The sequence below is a fragment of the Entelurus aequoreus genome, linkage group LG08, assembly GCF_033978785.1.
Source record: "Entelurus aequoreus isolate RoL-2023_Sb linkage group LG08, RoL_Eaeq_v1.1, whole genome shotgun sequence".
In the NCBI taxonomy this organism is placed as follows: Eukaryota; Metazoa; Chordata; class Actinopteri; order Syngnathiformes; family Syngnathidae; genus Entelurus; species Entelurus aequoreus.
This window is the reverse complement of record NC_084738.1, coordinates 4,727,525-4,746,559: the sequence shown is the minus strand read 5'-3', so window position 1 is coordinate 4,746,559 and position 19,035 is coordinate 4,727,525. Positions and strand designations below refer to the sequence as shown.

General features: G+C 33.8%; 1 protein-coding gene across 1 annotated transcript in view; it reads right to left on the bottom strand.

Annotated features, from left to right (window-relative positions):
- dock1 (dedicator of cytokinesis 1) overlaps window positions 1-19,035 on the bottom strand; it is a 483,186-nt gene that overhangs the window by 108,525 nt on the left and 355,626 nt on the right. Inside the window, exons 30-31 of the mRNA XM_062055356.1 lie at window positions 5,263-5,341; window positions 1,129-1,229 (exon numbers count right to left, since the gene is read on the bottom strand). Of these exons, the coding sequence (XP_061911340.1) occupies window positions 1,129-1,229; window positions 5,263-5,341 (180 nt within the window). The remainder of the gene's footprint in view (window positions 1-1,128; window positions 1,230-5,262; window positions 5,342-19,035) is intronic.

Here is a 19,035-nt window from a genome sequence, read left to right as displayed (position 1 = left end):
ATCAACAAACTGATGAATTGAGTACTTAGTTCCGATAAAACCTGCTTAAGGGGAGCATCCACGCACATCTGTTTGGGAGGGTGTCATTCGTCAGTTTCGCTTTTCTTCACCCTTAGTTTTACTCTTAGGTTCCTATTAAGAGGCCAAGCATCAATTTGTGAGTTTTTTCATTATTAAATGTTTAAATTGCCAGCTAACTTTTCTGAGACTCCGCATTTTCCAGAGTGATATAAGATGTCCACTACAGAGGACACCAGTTTACCTAAAGTTACGAGTTCAAAGACGAATGTGAACATTACTGTTTTACATTTGTTACACTGGAGATATATATATATATATATATATATATATATTATATATATATATATATATATATATATATATATATATATATATATATATATATATATATATATATATATATATATATATATATATATATATATATATATATATATATATATCTATTAGGGCTGCAACTAACGATTAATTTGATAATCGATTAATCTGTCGATTATTACTTCGATTAATCGATTAATAATCGGATAAAAGAGACAAACTACATTTCTATCCTTTCCAGTATTTTTTGAAAAAAAACAGCATACTGGCACCATACTTATTTTGATTATTGTTTCTCAGCTGTTTGTAAATGTTGCAGTTTATAAATAAAGGTTTATTTAAAAAAAAATAAAAAAAATACAAAATTTAAAAAGCCTCTGCATAGCATAGATCCAACGAATCGATGACTAAATTAATCGGCAACTACTTTTATAATCGATTTTAATCGATTTAATCAATTAGTTGTTGCAGCCCTAATATATATATATATATATATATATATATATATATATATATATATAAATTTGTTGTATTATTTCAAAAATAATAAGACAAATAAAAGGCATTAATGTTTTAAATTGTGCTGAACTGCAAGGTAGTACTTGGTATAAAGATGACATATTCCCTAGCAGGGATTTTAGTTTGCCCTACTTCTACCCACAAATGGTGCCTCTTTCCCCATGACTCATTTCGCTGAGGGAAACAATGCAGGAGACACTTGGGGAATACATCAAAAAGCAGAAACTTGCAATACGTGAAGACATTCTCCGCTGTGCAAAAGTTACTCACTTCTGGCATATTTTGGCGCGTTTGTCGCTGGAGAAGTTCTCCAGCTGCAGCGACTCCTGGGTGAGGAAGGCCACCGCCAGGTGGAAGTAGTTGTTCCACAGCTGACGATAAAAAAAACACATGAGCATGGTTCGCATATTTGGAGCTTTACAGATGCCATCCATCAGGAGGAACGCTATTCACAATTGGTTGCAGTCATGCCCGAAAAGGAGTGGGAAGAAGCAAAGCTTACTTAATTGTACTTCTTTTCCACATCCATACATTTTGCTGATAAAGATGAATGATTTGACGGTGGAACGGTTGAAGTGGGTTGAGTAGTCGCCAGAAAAAAAGGGTGAAAATAGGGCTTTGGAAAACCAGGAATTCTGGAAAGTCCTGAAATTTTTTTGAACTTGGAAAAAGGGAAGTTTGAATTTTCTGGAAAGTGGAATGTGTTTTGAATTGGTTGAAAAATGTGGAAATGGTGGAAGTTTGAAAAATGGCCAATTCATTTGAAATGGGGAAAATGTACCGGAAAACCTGGAATTCTGGGAATTTTTGGAATTCAGGCTGAATATTTTGAAGTTGTAACAGTTTGAATCAGATGAAAAAATGTGGGAGTTGTGAAACTTTGAAGAATGTCCCATTGATTTCAATAGGAATTTCCCACCCAAAAATGGGAATTTTGGGAAAAGCGGGAATTTTTTGGAAAATGGTAAAAAAAAAAAAAAACTTCAGTGGTTTGAATAAGTTGAAATGGTTGGTGTTGGAATTTTTGGTGTATGTTTGAAAAATGGCCAATTCATTTTGAATGGGGAAAAATGTCCCGGAAAACCTGGAATTCTGGGAAATCTGGGAATTTTTGGAATTCAGGCTGAATATTTTGAAGTTGTAACAGTTTGAATCAGATGAAAAAATGTGGGAGTTGTGAAACTTTGAAGAATGTCCCATTGATTTCAATAGGAATTTCCCACCCAAAAATGGGAATTTTGGGAAAAGCGGGAATTTTTTGGAAAATGGTAAAAAAAAAAAAACTTCAGTGGTTTGAATAAGTTGAAATGGTTGGTGTTGGAATTTTTGGTGTATGTTTGAAAAATGGCCAATTCATTTTGAATGGGGAAAAATGTCCCGGAAAACCTGGAATTCTGGGAAATCTGGGAATTTTTGGAATTCAGGCTGAATATTTTGAAGTTGTAACAGTTTGAATCAGATGGAAAAATGTGGGAGTTGTGAAACTTTGAAGAATGTCCCATTGATTTCAAAAGGAATTTCCCCCAAAAATGGGAATTTTGGGAAAACAGGAAGTTTTTGGAAAATGGTAAAAAACTTGTGTGGTGTAAATATTATTTTTCTAATCGGTCGACAAATGTTGAAGTAGTAACATGCTGAATTGAGAAATTGAATTCCTGGAATTTTGGGAAAACTGGGAATTTTTCCAGTTCAAAAAACTATTTTGCTGATAAAGATGAATGATTTGACGGTGGAACGGTTGAAGTGGGTTGAGTAGTCGCCAGAAAAAAAGGGTGAAAATAGGGCTTTGGAAAACCAGGAATTCTGGAAAGTCCTGGAATTTTTTTGAACTTGGAAAAAGGGAAGTTTGAATTTTCTGGAAAGTGGAATGTGTTTTGAATTGGTTGAAAAATGTGGAAATGGTGGAAGTTTGAAAAATGGCCAATTCATTTGAAATGGGGAAAAATGTACCGGAAAACCTGGAATTCTGGGAAATCTGGGAATTTTTGGAATTCAAGCTGAATATTTTGAAGTTGGAACAGTTTGAATCAGATGGAAAAAATGTGGGAGTTGTGAAACTTTGAAGAATATCCCATTGATTTCAATAGGAATTTCCCCCCCAAAAATGGGAATTTTGGGAAAAGCGGGAATTTTTTTGAAAATGGTAAAAAAAAACAAAAAACTTCAGTGGTTTGAATAAGTTGAAATGGTTGGTGTTGGAATTTTTGGTGTATGTTTGAAAAATGGCCAATTCATTTGGAATGGGGAAAAATGTCCCGGAAAACCTGGAATTCTGGGAAATCTGGGAATTTTTGGAATTCAGGCTGAATATTTTGAAGTTGTAACAGTTTGAATCAGATGGAAAAAATGTGGGAGTTGTGAAACTTTGAAGAATATCCCATTGATTTCAATAGGAATTTCCCCCCCAAAAATGGGAATTTTGGGAAAAGCGGGAATTTTTTGAAAAATGGTAAAAAAAAACAAAAAACTTCAGTGGTTTGAATAAGTTGAAATGGTTGGTGTTGGAATTTTTGGAGTATGTTTGAAAAATGGCCAATTCATTTGGAATGGGGAAAAATGTACCGGAAAACCTGGAATTCTGGGAAATCTGGGAATTTTTGGAATTCAGGCTGAATATTTTGAAGTTGGAACAGTTTGAATCAGATGGAAAAAATGTGGGAGTTGTGAAACTTTGAAGAATGTCCCATTGATTTCAATAGGAATTTCCCCCCCCAAAATGGGAATTTTGGGAAAAGCAGGAATTTTTTGGAAAATGGTAAAAAACTTGTGTGGTGTAAATATTATTTTTCTAATCAGTCGACAAATGTTGAAGTAGTAACATGCTGAACTGAGAAATGGAATTCCTGGAATTTTGGGAAAACTGGGAATTTTTCCAGTTCAAAAAACTATTTTGCTGATTAAGATGAATGATTTGACTGTGGAACGGTTGAAGTGGGTTTAATAGTCGCCAGAAAAAAGGGTGAACATTGGGCTTTGGAAAACCAGGAATCCTGGAATGTCCTGGAATTTTTTTGAACTTGGAAAAAGGGAAGTTTGAATATTCTGGAAGGTGGAATGTGTTTGAATTGGTTAAAAAATGTGGAAATGGTGAAAGTTTGAAAAATGGCCAATTCATTTTGAATGGGGAAAAATGTCCCGGAAAACCTGGAATTCTGGGAAATCTGGGAATTTTTGGAATTCAGGCTGAATATTTTGAAGTTGTAACAGTTTGAATCAGATGGAAAAAATGTGGGAGTTGTGAAACTTTGAAGAATGTACCATTGATTTCAATAGGAATTTCCCCCCCAAAAATGGGAATTTTGGGAAAAGCGGGAATTTTTTGGAAAATGGTAAAAAAAACAAAAAACTTCAGTGGTTTGAATAAGTTGAAATGGTTGGTGTTGGAATTTTTGGTGTATGTTTGAAAAATGGCCAATTCATTTGGAATGGGGAAAAATGTCCCGGAAAACCGGGAATTCTGGGAAATGAGTTGAATAATAAATAGATGAGTTTTGGTGTAGAAAAGCATATGTGTGAATGTTTTGGAGCATTCACACAATTATCAATGATAATAATTATTATTGGCATTAGGGATGTCCGATAAATGCGTTAAAATGTAATATCGGAAATGATCGGTATGGGTTTTTTTATTATCTGTATCGTTTTTTTTGTTTTTTTTTTTAATTAAATCAACATAAAAAACACAAGATACACTTACAATTAGTGCACCAACCCAAAAAACCTCCCTCCCCCCATTTATTTCTGTTATCAATATTCTGGTTCCTACATTATATATCAATATATATCAATACAGTCTGCAAGGGATACAGTCCGTAAGCACACATGATTGTGCGTGCTGCTGCTCCACTAATAGTACTAACCTTTAACAGTTCATTTTACTCATTTTCATTCATTACTAGTTTCTATGTAACTGTTTTTATATTGTTGTACTTTCTTTTTTATTCAAGAAAATGTTTTTAATTTAGTTATCTTATTTTATTATTTTTTTAAAAAAGTACCTTATCTTCACCATACATGGTTGTCCAAATTAGGCATAATAATGTGTTAATTCCACGATTGCATATATCGGTTGATATCGGTATCGGTTGATATCGGTATCGGTAATTAAAGAGTTGGACAATATCGGAATATCGGATATCGGCAAAAAGCCATTATCGGACATCCCTAATTGGCACAAATGTGATGCATCTGTTGTATGTGGATTGAGCAGGTGTACCTAATGTTGTGTCCCTGGAGAGCATTCTCTGACCTTTTGGTCCGTGTGTCCTAACTGGAGCGAATAATTCTATCCCCTGAGAGCGAAAGTGAAGCAATGACTACAACAAGCTCGGTGGCAGACTGGACTCCAGGGGACAAAGAAACAAAAAAAAAGAAAAAATAAAGTTACACAAGTTCATCTCTTACCTGCAGCTCAAAGTTGGTTTGATCCAGAAATTTCTTGTTCAGCACGGCCGCATACTGATTAATGGCCCGCAGGAAGACCCTGCACAGATAAGAGGAGGCACATCTGATACGTTTGTGCACCTTCAAAGATAACAAAAAAGCAACTTATTATTGCATTTGTACTTTTATTCCTTTATTTTGCGGCATCAGAGGTCACTTTTTCGCCACCTCTGCGCGGCTTTGAGAAAACCCCACAGCCCAGAGCTCTTCATAGGCACACGCCTTGTAAATGCCAGCGTAGAAATAACAGCTAATGTTACAGCCCACTGAGCAAATACTTGCTGTAGGAATAGTTGAGTTGGCAATTAGCGGCACTCAAATTATACGTGCAAATGAGCTGTATTTGCCCTCTTTATTTTTTGCAGTACAATAAACATCACTCACAGGAATGGAAGCCATCCAGCTTGTTTTGTGTGTGTTTTGTTTTCAACGTTGTCTCCAGCCTCCACACGGCGTGAATGAATGAAGGCGCGCGCGTTTTTAAGGACGCGAGGCGCTCCCCCTGCAGCTCGCCGGCGTCCAGACGGCGGAGCAGAAGGGCGACAAGCTGCAAAAGGCCTGCGACGATAATGGGAACTGAGCTAATCCACTGCCATGCCTCGCAATGAAATGTTAATAGCTTAAATGGCACGGAGCTTTTAAGAAGGGCGGCGCTCCTTTTTTATTTAACCCTCGAGTCATTTTGTGTCTTTCAGTTTTTTGTTTTTGAAGTCCTTTCGGCTGAATATAGTAGTGTGTAAATATAGAGTTCCTAAATCAGGGGTGTCCAAAGTGCGGCCCGGGGGCCATTTGCAGCCCACAGTTAATGCTTTAAGGGCCCGGCGCAGTGTAAAAATTAAAATTAAAAAAACATTAAAAAGTGGACTAAAAGAGCATGTCGGTGAATTTTTTTAAATTTTACCTTTATTTAATTAGGAAAAAATCCCATTGAGATTAAAAAGCTCTTTTTCAAGGGAGTCCTGGAAAGGGGCAGGAAATTACACAAAAATTACATTCACATTAAAATGACAGGATGGACACGGAAATGTAAAAAGGATTACTCCCTATATGTATATATATATATATATATATATATATATATATATATATATATATATATATATTTTGTTTTGTTTTATTTTTGTTTTTATTCAGACATTGGTGAAGCTAAGGATAATATTTGAACATTGTTTTTAATAATGTTTTTAATAAAGTGAAGTGAAGTGAATTATATTTATATAGCGCTTTTCTCTAGTGACTCAAAGCGCTTTACATAGTGAAACCCAATATCTAAGTTACATTTAAACCAGTGTGGGTGGCACTGGGAGCAGGTGGGTACAGTGTCTTGCCCAAGGACACAACGGCAGTGACTAGGATGGTGGAAGCGGGGATTGAACCTGCAACCCTCAAGTTGCTGGCACGGCCGCTCCACCAACCGAGCTATACCTATATTATTGTGCAGCACTTTGGAAACATTTTTGTTGTTTAAATGTGCTATATAAATAAAGTGGATTGGATTGGATATATGTATATATATATATATATATATATATATATATATATATATATATATATATATATATATATATATATATATATATATATATATATATATATATATATATATATATATATATATATATATATATATATATCTATATATATCTATATATATCTATATATATATATATATATTAGAGATGTCCGATAATATCGGCCTGCCGATAATATCGGCCGATATATGCGTTAAAATGTAATATCGGAAATTATCGGTATCGGTTTTTTTATTATCGGTATCGTTTTTTTTTATTAAATCAACATAAAAAACAGAAGATACACTTACAATTAGTGCACCAACCCAAAAAACCTCCCTCCCCCATTTACACTCATTCACACAAAAGGGTTGTTTCTTTCTGTTATTAATATTCTGCTTCCTACATTATATATCAATATATATCAATACAGTCTGCAAGGGATACAGTCCGTAAGCACACATGATTGTGCGTGCTGCTGCTCCACTAATAGTACTAACCTTTAACAGTTAATTTTACTCATTTTCATTCATTACTAGTTTCTATGTAACTGTTTTTATATTGTTGTACTTTCTTTTTTATTCAAGAAAATGTTTTTAATTTAGTTATCTTATTTTATTATTATTTTTAAAAAGTACCTTATCTTCACCATACATGGTTGTCCAAATTAGGCATAATAATGTGTTAATTCCACGACTGCATATATCGGTTGATATCGGTATCGGTTGATATCGGTATCGGTAATTAAAGAGTTGGACAATATTGGAATATCGGCAAAAAGCCATTATCGGACATCCCTAATATATATATATATATACATATATATATATATATATATATATATATATATATATATATATATATATATATATATATATATATATATATATATATATATCAGTTTATATATTTTTATTTTATTTCTGATTATTATTATTATTAATGTATTATTATTTATTTTTTGTTTATTTAATTCATGTATTTGTAGATACTATTTTCTTTTTTTGCAGTTTCTTTCTTTTTTTGGGGGGGTGGTATGGTTGGGATATAATCAAAAAAATATTTTGACATTTAGGGCAGACAACAGATATATGATGTATGTGAATATGATGTAATGGATAGGAATGTCTGCTGATGCTGGATGTTAATAAAAAAAAAAAAGAAAAGATAAAAAAAAAGGAAATGTAACGTGCAATGTTGACTATAGTAACACAAAGCCTGCATGCAGGGTGATTCTGTCTTTAAAGCGTTTATTGCTTTAAAAAAAAAAAAAAATGAATTATGAATGACTATTCAAGGAAGGGACAAGCGGTAGAAAATGGATGGATGGGCTCCCATTACTGTACATAAAAAATTCCACTTTGGAATATTTTTTGAGGCAAATATTGCATATTTTGTGTTCGCCATATTAAAAAAGTTTTCTTTGACAAAAAGGAAATAAAACAAACTTCAGCATTAAAAGTAAAAAAAAAGAAAAAAAAGTTGACTTATTTTTAACACTTTTATGTTATATGTTTTATGAGTGTCCTTTTGGATCTTCAATAATGTTAGTGGGAGTTGTTTTTTTAAACGGGCATTGCTCAAAAAATAACCATGAATTCAAATCAAATTTGTTATGAATTATTTACCTATTTAAGGCTCCAGTTACTTTACACCAAATATTCCACTTCGAAAGTTTTTTTGGGGTTAAATATTTCATATTTTGTGTTTTTGCCATAAAAAAACAAGGTTTTGACAAAAAGGGCATAAAACAAACTTAAGCATTGAAAGTAAAAAAAAAAAAAGTTTGACTTTTTTTTTTTTAACTCTTTCATGAGTGGGGCCCTTTTGGATCTCCAATAATGTTAGTGGAGTTTTTTTTTAAATTATTATTATTTTTTTTTTAAATGGTCACTGCTCAAAAAATAACCATGAATTAAAATAAAATTTGTTATGAATTATTTACCTATTTAAGACTCCGGTTACTTCACACCAAATATTCTACTTCGAAAGTTTTTTTGGGGTAAAATATTTCATATTTTGTGTTTTTGCCATAAAAAAAACAAGGTTTTGACAAAAAGGGCATAAAAAAAACTTAAGCACTAAAAGCAAAAAAAAAAAAAAAGTTTACTTGTTTTTAACACTTTTATGAGTGTTATGTTTTATGAGTGTCCTTTTGGATCTTCAATAATGTCAGTGGGAGTTTTTTTTTGTTTTTATGTTTTTAAACGGGCAGTGCTAAAAAAATAATCATGAATTAAAATCAAATTTGTTATGAATTATTTACCTATTTAAGGCTCCAGTTACTTTACACCAAATATTCCACTTCGAAAGTTTTTTTGGGGTAAAATATTTCATATTTTGTGTTTTTGCCATAAAAAAACAAGGTTTTGACAAAAAGGGCATAAAACAAACTTAAGCATTAAAAGTAAAACAAAACAAAAAGTTTGACTTTTTTTTAAAACTCTTTCATGAGTGGGGCCCTTTTGGATCTCCAATAATGTTAGTGGAGTTTTTAAAATTTTTTTTTTTTTTTTTTTTTTAAATGGTCACTGCTCAAAAAATAACCATGAATTAAAATACAATTTGTTATTAATTATTTACCTATTTAAGACTCCGGTTACTTTACACCAAATATTCTACTTCGAAAGTTTTTTTGGGGTAAAATATTTCATATTTTGTGTTTTTGCCATAAAAAAACAAGGTTTTGACAAAAAGGGCATAAAAAAAACTTAACCATTGAAAGTAAAAAAAAAAAAGTTTGACTTTTTTTTTTAACTCTTTCATGAGTGGGGCCCTTTTGGATCTCCAATAATGTTAGTGGAGTTTTTTTTAAAATTATTATTATTATTTTTTTTTTTAAATGGTCAGTGCTCAAAAAATAACCATGAATTAATATACAATTTGTTATGAATTATTTACCTATTTAAGACTCCGGTTACTTTACACCAAATATTCTACTTCGAAAGTTTTTTGGGGGTAAAATATTTCATATTTTGTGTTTTTGCCATAAAAAAACAAGGTTTTGACAAAAAGGGCATAAAAAAAACTTAAGCATTAAAAGTGAAACAAAAAAAAAGTTGACTTGTTTTTAACACTTTTATGAGTGTTATGTTTTATGAGTGTCCTTTTGGATCTTCAATAATGTCAGTGGGAGTTTTTTTTTGTTTTTATGTTTTTAAACGGGCATTGCTAAAAAAATAATCATGAATTAAAATCAATTTTTTATGAATTATTTACCTATTTAAGGCTCCAGTTACTTTACACCAAATATTCCACTTCGAAAGTTTTTTGGGGGTAAAATATTTAATATTTTGTGTTTTTGCCATAAAAAAACAAGGTTTTGACAAAAAGGGCATAAAACAAACTTAACCATTGAAAGTAAAAAATAAAAATAAAATATTTCATATTTTGCCATAAAAAAAACAAAGTTTCGACAAAAAGGGCATAAAACATAAAAAAAACAAAAAACACTTTACATCGACAGATAGACCTGAAGTTTGACTAGAGAAATAAAAATGATAATATGACTTATTTTTAACATTTGAGGGTAGCCGTAAATGTTAGAAAAATACCTATAAATTGTATTAGTTTTGAAAATGAAAAATATCAAAATAGCCCGCGCATGCTTACATTTTTCACTGTGTGGCCCTCAGTGGAAAAAGTTTGGACACCCCTGTACTAAATGGACATCATTTAAGTGAGCACATGAATTTTTTAGAAACATGTTCCTAAATTAGCCCGAAATAGCAACGCTACACATAAAATACATTTGCTCCTTATGGCAATAAAATGTCCTATTAAAAAAAACCTGAGTGAGAATGCAATTTTTGATCTTACGTAAAATAAATCCTTTCATGTTACCAATTAATTCTTTCTATTTTGATGTTCAAATAAAAACACACCAACTGTTTCCTCTTCTCTGAAATAATAAACAAGCGTCTTTATTGATGTATGCAATGGTGTTTGTTAGGGATGCACACACAAAACGGATTCACAGCCAAATCGCGGTTCTTATTCATCCTGATTCTAAATCCTGTCATTTAGAGGATCTTTGACTAGGGTTCTTGCAGTAGTACTTTAAAAACAGCACTGTTCCTGTCATATAGAGGATCTTTGACTAGTGTTTTGGCAGTGAGACTTTAGAAACAGCAGTGCTCCTGTCATATAGAGGATCTTTGACTAGTTTTTGCAGTATGACTTTAGAAACAGCAGTGCTCCTGTCATATAGAGGATCTTTGACTAGTTTTTGCAGTATGACTTTAGAAACAGCAGTGCTCCTGTCATATAGAGGATCTTGGACTAGGGTTTTTGCAGTATGACTTTAAAAACAGCAGTGCTCCTGTCACATAGAGGATCTTTGACTAGTGTTTTTGCAGTAGGACTTTAAAAACAGCAGTGCTCCTGTCATATAGAGGATCTTTGACTAGTTTTTGCAGTATGACTTTAGAAACAGCAGTGCTCCTGTCATATAGAGGATCTTTGACTAGTTTTTGCAGTATGACTTTAGAAACAGCAGTGCTCCTGTCATATAGAGGATCTTTGACTAGTTTTTGCAGTATGACTTTAGAAACAGCAGTGCTCCTGTCATATAGAGGATCTTTGACTAGTTTTTGCAGTATGACTTTAGAAACAGCAGTGCTCCTGTCATATAGAGGATCTTTGACTAGTTTTTGCAGTATGACTTTAGAAACAGCAGTGCTCCTGGCATATAGAGGATCTTTGACTAGTTTTTGCAGTATGACTTTAGAAACAGCAGTGCTCCTGTCATATAGAGGATCTTTGACTAGTTTTTGCAGTATGACTTTAGAAACAGCAGTGCTCCTGTCATATAGAGGATCTTTGACTAGTTTTTGCAGTATGACTTTAGAAACAGCAGTGCTCCTGTCATATAGAGGATCTTTGACTAGTTTTTGCAGTATGACTTTAGAAACAGCAGTGCTCCTGTTATATTGAGGATCTTGGACTAGGGTTTTTGCAGTATGACTTTAGAAACAGCAGTGCTCCTGTCATATAGAGGATCTTGGACTAGGGTTTTTGCAGTATGACTTTAAAAACAGCAGTGCTCCTGTCACATAGAGGATCTTTGACTAGTGTTTTTGCAGTAGGACTTTAAAAACAGCAGTGCTCCTGTCATATAGAGGATCTTTGACTAGTGTTTTTGCAGTAGGACTTCAGAAACAGCAGTGTTCCTGTCATATAGAGGATCTTTGACTAGTTTTTGCAGTAGGATTTTAGAAACAGCAGTGCTCCTGTCATATAGAGGATCTTGGACTAGTTTTTGCAGTATGACTTTAGAAACAGCAGTGCTCCTGTCATATAGAGGATCTTTGACTAGTTTTTTCAGTATGACTTTAGAAACAGCAGTGCTCCTGTCATATAGAGGATCTTGGACTAGGGTTTTTGCAGTATGACTTTAAAAACAGCAGTGCTCCTGTCACATAGAGGATCTTTGACTAGTGTTTTTGCAGTAGGACTTTAAAAACAGCAGTGCTCCTGTCACATAGAGGATCTTTGACTAGTGTTTTTGCAGTAGGACTTCAGAAACAGCAGTGCTCCTGTCATATAGAGGATCTTTGACAAGTTTTTGCAGGATGACTTTAGAAACAGCAGTGCTTCTGTCATAGAGAGGATCTCTGACTAGTGTTTTTGCAGTAGGATTTTAGAAACAGCAGTCCTCCTGTCATATAGAGGATCTTTGACTAGGGTTTTGGCAGTAGGACTTTAAAAACAGCAGTGCTCCTGTCATATAGAGGATCTTTGACTAGTTTTTGCAGTAGGACTTTAAAAACAGCAGTGCTCCTGTCATATAGAGCAGTGTTTTTCAACCACTGTGCCGCGGCACACTAGTGTGCCGTGAGATATTGTCTGGTGTGCCGTGGGAAATTATGCAACTTCACCTAATTTATCCCAAAAATATTTTTGGCAAATCAATAATTAGAATCTGCCAATAATGTGCCGTTGCTTAGTGTCTGTGCTGTGTAAAACTCGGCAGGGTAACCACGTAATACTCCATGTCAGTAGGTGGCAGCATTGCTTTGTAAAAGTCGGAATGTGTCGGGTGAGACGAGGATGGTTTGTTGTGATCCCGATATGCAGACCACAGTGGGAGGCAGGGTGCAGGTAAAAAGGGTATGTAATGCTTGAACCCAAAATGAAGGAAAGGAAAAGGCTATGCAAAACAAAAGTCAAACTGAACTGGCTACAAAGTAAACAGAGACAGAATGCTGGACGACAGCAAAAACTTACGGTGTCCACAAAGTACATCCGTACGTGACATGAAAATCAACAATGGCCACACAAAGAAGGATAGCAACAACGTAAATAGCCTTGCTTGCTAACACAAAGCAGGTGCGCGGAATAGCGCTCAAAGGAAGACATGAAGCCACTACAGGAAAACACCGGCAAAACAGGAAGGGCCACCAAAATAAGCAAGACAAGAACTAAAGCACTACACACAGGAAGACACCAACACACTCAAAATAAGACACGACGACTTGGTGGAGTTAATTTTTTAAAGTTTTCTGCTGGTGGTGTGCCTCCGGATTTTTTTTATGACAAAAATGTGCCTTGCCTCAAAAAAGGTTGAAAAACACTGATATAGAGGATCTTTGACTAGTTTTTGCAGTAGGACTTTAGAAACAGCAGTGCTCCTGCCATATAGAGGATCTTCGACTAGGGTTTTTGCAGTAGGACTTCAGAAACAGCAGTGCTCCTGTCATATAGAGGATCTTCGACTAGTGTTTTGGCAGTAGGACTTTAGAAACAGCAGTGCTCCTGTCATATAGAGGATCTTCGACTTGTGTTTTGGCAGTGAGACTTCAGAAACAGCAGTGCTCCTGTCATATAGAGGATCTTTGACTAGTGTTTTTGCAGTAGGACTTTAGAAACAGCAGTGCTCCTGTCATATAGAGGATCTTTGACTAGTGTTTTTGCAGTAGGACTTTAGAAACAGCAGTGCTCCTGTCATATAGAGGATCTTCGACTTGTGTTTTGGCAGTGAGACTTCAGAAACAGCAGTGCTCCTGTCATATAGAGGATCTTTGACTAGTGTTTTTGCAGTAGGACTTTAGAAACAGCAGTGCTCCTGTCATATAGAGGATCTTTGACTAGTGTTTTTGCAGTAGGACTTTAGAAACAGCAGTGCTCCTGTCATGTAGAGGATCTTCGACTAGTGTTTTGGCAGTAGGACTTTAGAAACAACAGTGCACCTGTCATATAGAGGATCTTTGACTAGTTTTTGCAGTAGGACTTTAGAAACAGCAGTGCTCCTGTCATGTAGAGGATCTTCGACTAGTGTTTTTGCAGTAGGACTTTAGAAACAGCAGTGCTTCTGTCATATAGAGGATCTTTGACTAGTTTTTGCAGTAGGACTTTAGAAACAGCAGTGCTCCTGTCATGTAGAGGATCTTCGACTAGTGTTTTGGCAGTAGGACTTTAGAAACAACAGTGCTCCTGTCATATTCCCGAGAAGCCCTCGCACTTGGTCTGGGAGTCTCTTACTGTAATGCCTCAGCTGCCGCCTCGCCTCACCGGAAAGTGGGACTGACCTTGGACGGAAATCTGATATGATTCATGCTATTAGAGCCCGGTGCTGCTTTCATACCAAGAGTCACCTTAAGCGGCACTTGGAAAGGTAAAGTGTCTTTGAACACATGTGGATAAGCCATTAAAAGTCGGCTAAATCCAAGACACCGTAAGCACTCCAGACTATTAAAGCCGTCCTGTCTGCACGCCTCACTCAATTTTCTGCGGCTGTGCACATGCCAATATAGCTGATGTACTTAACAGTGAGCTAATGCTAAAATGGCTTTCCAATGGCTGCACAGAAACCAGCTGACAAATATTAATAGTGGATATTTAGGGATGGTTAATTTGGAGCTTTTAGGAAGGGATAGGAAAACAGACGCTAAGAAGTGATATGCATAAAATCCACTTTGGGTGATGGAAAACCAGGGGTGTCCAAACTTTTACCACAGAGGGCCGTGCATTAAAAAAAGTTGAAGGATGCGGAGGGAGGGCCGCTTTGATACCTTTTGTACATTAAAAGAAAATCAATCTACCTCAATTTATGCTAAGCTGAAATAGCTGGAAAAAACATCCACATTAGCTTTGTGTCATAGGTCAGTGGTCCCCAACCTTTTTGGAGCTGCGGACCGGTCAATGCTTGAAAATGTGTCCCACGGACCGGTGGGGGTGGGGTGGGGTGGGGGGGGGGGGGGCGGTGGGATGGGTGGGGTGTGTATTTATAAATTTTTTTTTTTTTTTTTTTTTAAATTTTTTTTTTTTACATAAAGAAATACAATCATGTGTGCTTACGGACTGTATCCCTGCAGACTGTATTGATGTATATTGATATATAATGTATATATTGTGTTTTTTATGTTGATTTAATTTAAAAAATAAAAAATTTAAAAAAAAAAAAATTTTAATTTTTTTTTTTTCAATTTTCTTGTGGCCCGGTGGTTGGGGACAACTGTCATAGGTGACAAAGGAAATTAGTGTAACATAACTGTCAAAAATAACAAGTTAAGTCATGCGATTTATCACAAAATATACGCAATAATCATGTTTTTACAAAATGTATTTTTACCGCAAATTATCTTTTACCTTTTAATCTATTTTAACAATAAAATTGCATTTATGCCCAAATATTGTTTGTCTTAAGATTATAGTAAAATTATGAAAGAAAGTACCATATTTTTCGGACCGTAGGGCGCACCGGATTATAATAGCATTAAAGGAGTCATATTATTTATTTATTTTTCTAAACGTAAAACACTTCCTTGTGGTCTACATCAGTGGTCCCCAACCACCGGGACGCGGCCCGGTACCGGTCCGTGGATTGATTGGTACCGGGCTGCACAAGAAATTTAAAAAATGAATAAATAAAATAAAAATAAAAATAAATTTTTTTACATTTTTTTTTATTAAATCCACATAAAAAACACAAGATACACTTACAATTAGTGCACCAACCCAAAAAACCTCCCTCCCCCATTCACACTCATTCACACAAAAGGGTTGTTTCTTTCTGTTATTAATATTCTGCTTCCTACATTATATATCAATATATATTAATACAGTCTGCAAGGGATACAGTCCGTAAGCACACATGATTGTATTTTTTTATGACAAAAAAACAGATTTTTGAGCACCGTGTGTAATTTTCTATATTTTCAATGGAACATTTAAAAGTTTTGGTGGTGTTTACTGCCATCATATTGCAGTCTACACGTATCTCTTGTGCGTGACTGCCATCTACTGGCCACACTTATAATCACACCATGTACCAAATAAAATTGCTTCGAGGTCAATAAGCACAACCAGAATTATTCCGTACATTAGGCGCACCGGGTTATAAGGCGCACTGTCCATTTTTGAGGAAATGAAAGGATTTGAAGTGCGCCTTATAGTCCAAAAAAATACAGTAATACAACCAGCAATGCTTGTGATTAATCCGAATTTAAAAGTGTGATTAATGTGATTTAAAAACTGAATTCATTTCATTTTTACAATCTGTCAAGGGACAATAAAAAGAGAGCTGTGGGCCCAAAGTTGCCCGCTGGCCACACTTTGGATACTGATGCACTAAATGCATGCACCTACATATTTGGCAGGTTTTCTTTTCTTACTAACATATCAATTCTTGAAATATGGGGATGACCATAAATGCTGTATTTACAGCTTTCTTTTAATTCAATAATCATTTGGAGCGCATGAGAAAACGTGGCTCTCGCTGACATGTTTCCTCATGCAATCTGAATCGTTCTCTCCCGTACTGTCATAGCCATTATTAAGCAAGTATATATATATGTATATATGTATATTAGGGATGTCCGATCATGGCTTTTTGCCGATATCCGATATTCCGATATTGTCCAACTCTTTAATTACCGATACCGATATCAACCGATATATGCAGTCGTGGAATTAACACATTATTATGCCTAATTTGGACAACCAGGTATGGTGAAGATAAGGTACTTTTTAAAAAAATTAGTAAAATAAGATAAATAAATTAAAAACATTTTCTTGAATAAAAAAGAAAGTAAAACAATATAAAAACAGTTACATAGAAACTAGTAATGAATGAAAATGAGTAAAATTAACTGTTAAAGGTTAGTACTATTAGTGGAGCAGCAGCACGCACAATCATGTGTGCTTACGGACTGTATTCCTTGCAGACTGTATTGATATATATTGATATATAATGTAGGAAGCAGAATATTAATAACAGAAAGAAACAACCCTTTTGTGTGAATGAGTGTAAATGGGGGAGGGAGGTTTTTTGGGTTGGTGCACTAATTGTAAGTGTATCTTGTGTTTTTTATGTTGGTTTAATACAAAAAAAACAAAAAAAAACAAAAAAAACGATACCGATAATAAAAAAAACGATACCGATAATTTCCGATATTACATTTTAACGCATATATCGGGCGATAATATCGGCAGGCCGATATTATCGGACATCTCTAATATATATATATATATATATATATATATATATATATATATATATATATATATATATATATATATATATATATATATATATATATATATATATATATATATATATATATATATATATATATATATATATATATCCAATCCAATCCACTTTATTTATATAGCACATTTAAACAACAAAAATGTTTCCAAAGTGCTGCACAACAATATTAAAAACATTATTAAAAACAATGTTCAAATATTATCCTTAGCTTCACCAATGACTGAATAAAAAAAAAAAATAAAAAAATAAATATATATATATATATATATATATATATATATATATATATATATATATATATATATATATATATATATATATATATATATATATATATATATATATATATATATATATATACATACATATACACATATAGGGAGTAATCCTTTTTACATTTCCATGTCTATCCTGTCATTTTAATGTGTAATGTGAATGTAATTTTTGTGTAATTTTGCTCGGACATCTCTAATGTATATATGTTGTAATAGCGGTAAGGAGCCAGCTCACGAGTCAGCAATAATAGTGCGGATGATTAGATTGTGTAAACAAGAGTACTGCAAGTAAAACACACATGACTTTCACACTGAGAGCTCAATTGCAACATTTTAAAGTGCACACAGAGCTAGATAAAGCTGCTGGATGCTGACCACTTAAGATACTTGAAATGTAAGTGCAGTTAAGCATCGCTGCTCCATCTAGCAAACACACACAAAAAAAAATCACTAATTTGTCCAAAATAGATTATGATACAGTAAATTCCAACGCTTAAATGTTTGTTGGAAGCAGGGACATATACAGTACAGGCCTAACGTTTGGACACACCTTCTCATTCAATGCGTTTTTCTTTATTTCCATGACTATTTACATTGTAGATTGTCACTGAAGGCATCACAACTATGAATGAACACATGTGGAGTTATGTACTTCACAAAAAAAGGTGAAATAACTGAAAACATGTTTTATATTCTAGTTTCTTCTTTGCTCTGATTACTACTTTGCACACTCTTGGCATTCTCTCATTGTGCTTCAAGAGGTAGTCACCTGAAAGGGTTTTCACTTCACAGGTGTGCTTGAAGCTCATGTGGCTATTTTGAAGAAACTAGAATATAAAACATGTTTTCAGTTATTTCACCTTTTTTTGTTCACATGTGTTCATTCATAGTTGTGATGCCTTCAGTGACAATCTAGAGCAGGGGTCACCAACCTTTTTGAAAGCAAGAGCTACTTCTTGGGTAGTGATTAATGCGAAGGGCTACCAGTTTGATACACACTTCAATAAATTGCCAGAAATAGCCAATTTGCTCAATTTACCTTTAACTCTATGTTATTATTAATAATTAATGATATTTACACTTAATTGAACGGTTTAAAAGAGGAGAAAACATGAAAATAATGACAATTGAATTTTGAAACATTGTTTATCTTCAATTTCGACTCTTTAAAATTCAAAATTCAACCGAAAAAAAGAAGAGAAAAACTTTAAAAAAGAATTTATGGAACATCATTAGTAATTTTTCCTGATTAAGATTAATTTTAGAATTTTGATGTTTTAAATAGGTTAAAATCCAATCTACACTTTGTTAGAATATATAACAAATTGGACCAAGCTATATTTCTAACAAAGACAAATCATTATTTCTTCTAGATTTTCCAAAACAAACATTTTAAAATAAATTCAAAAGACTTTGAAATGAGATTTAAATTTGATTCTACAGATTTTCTAGA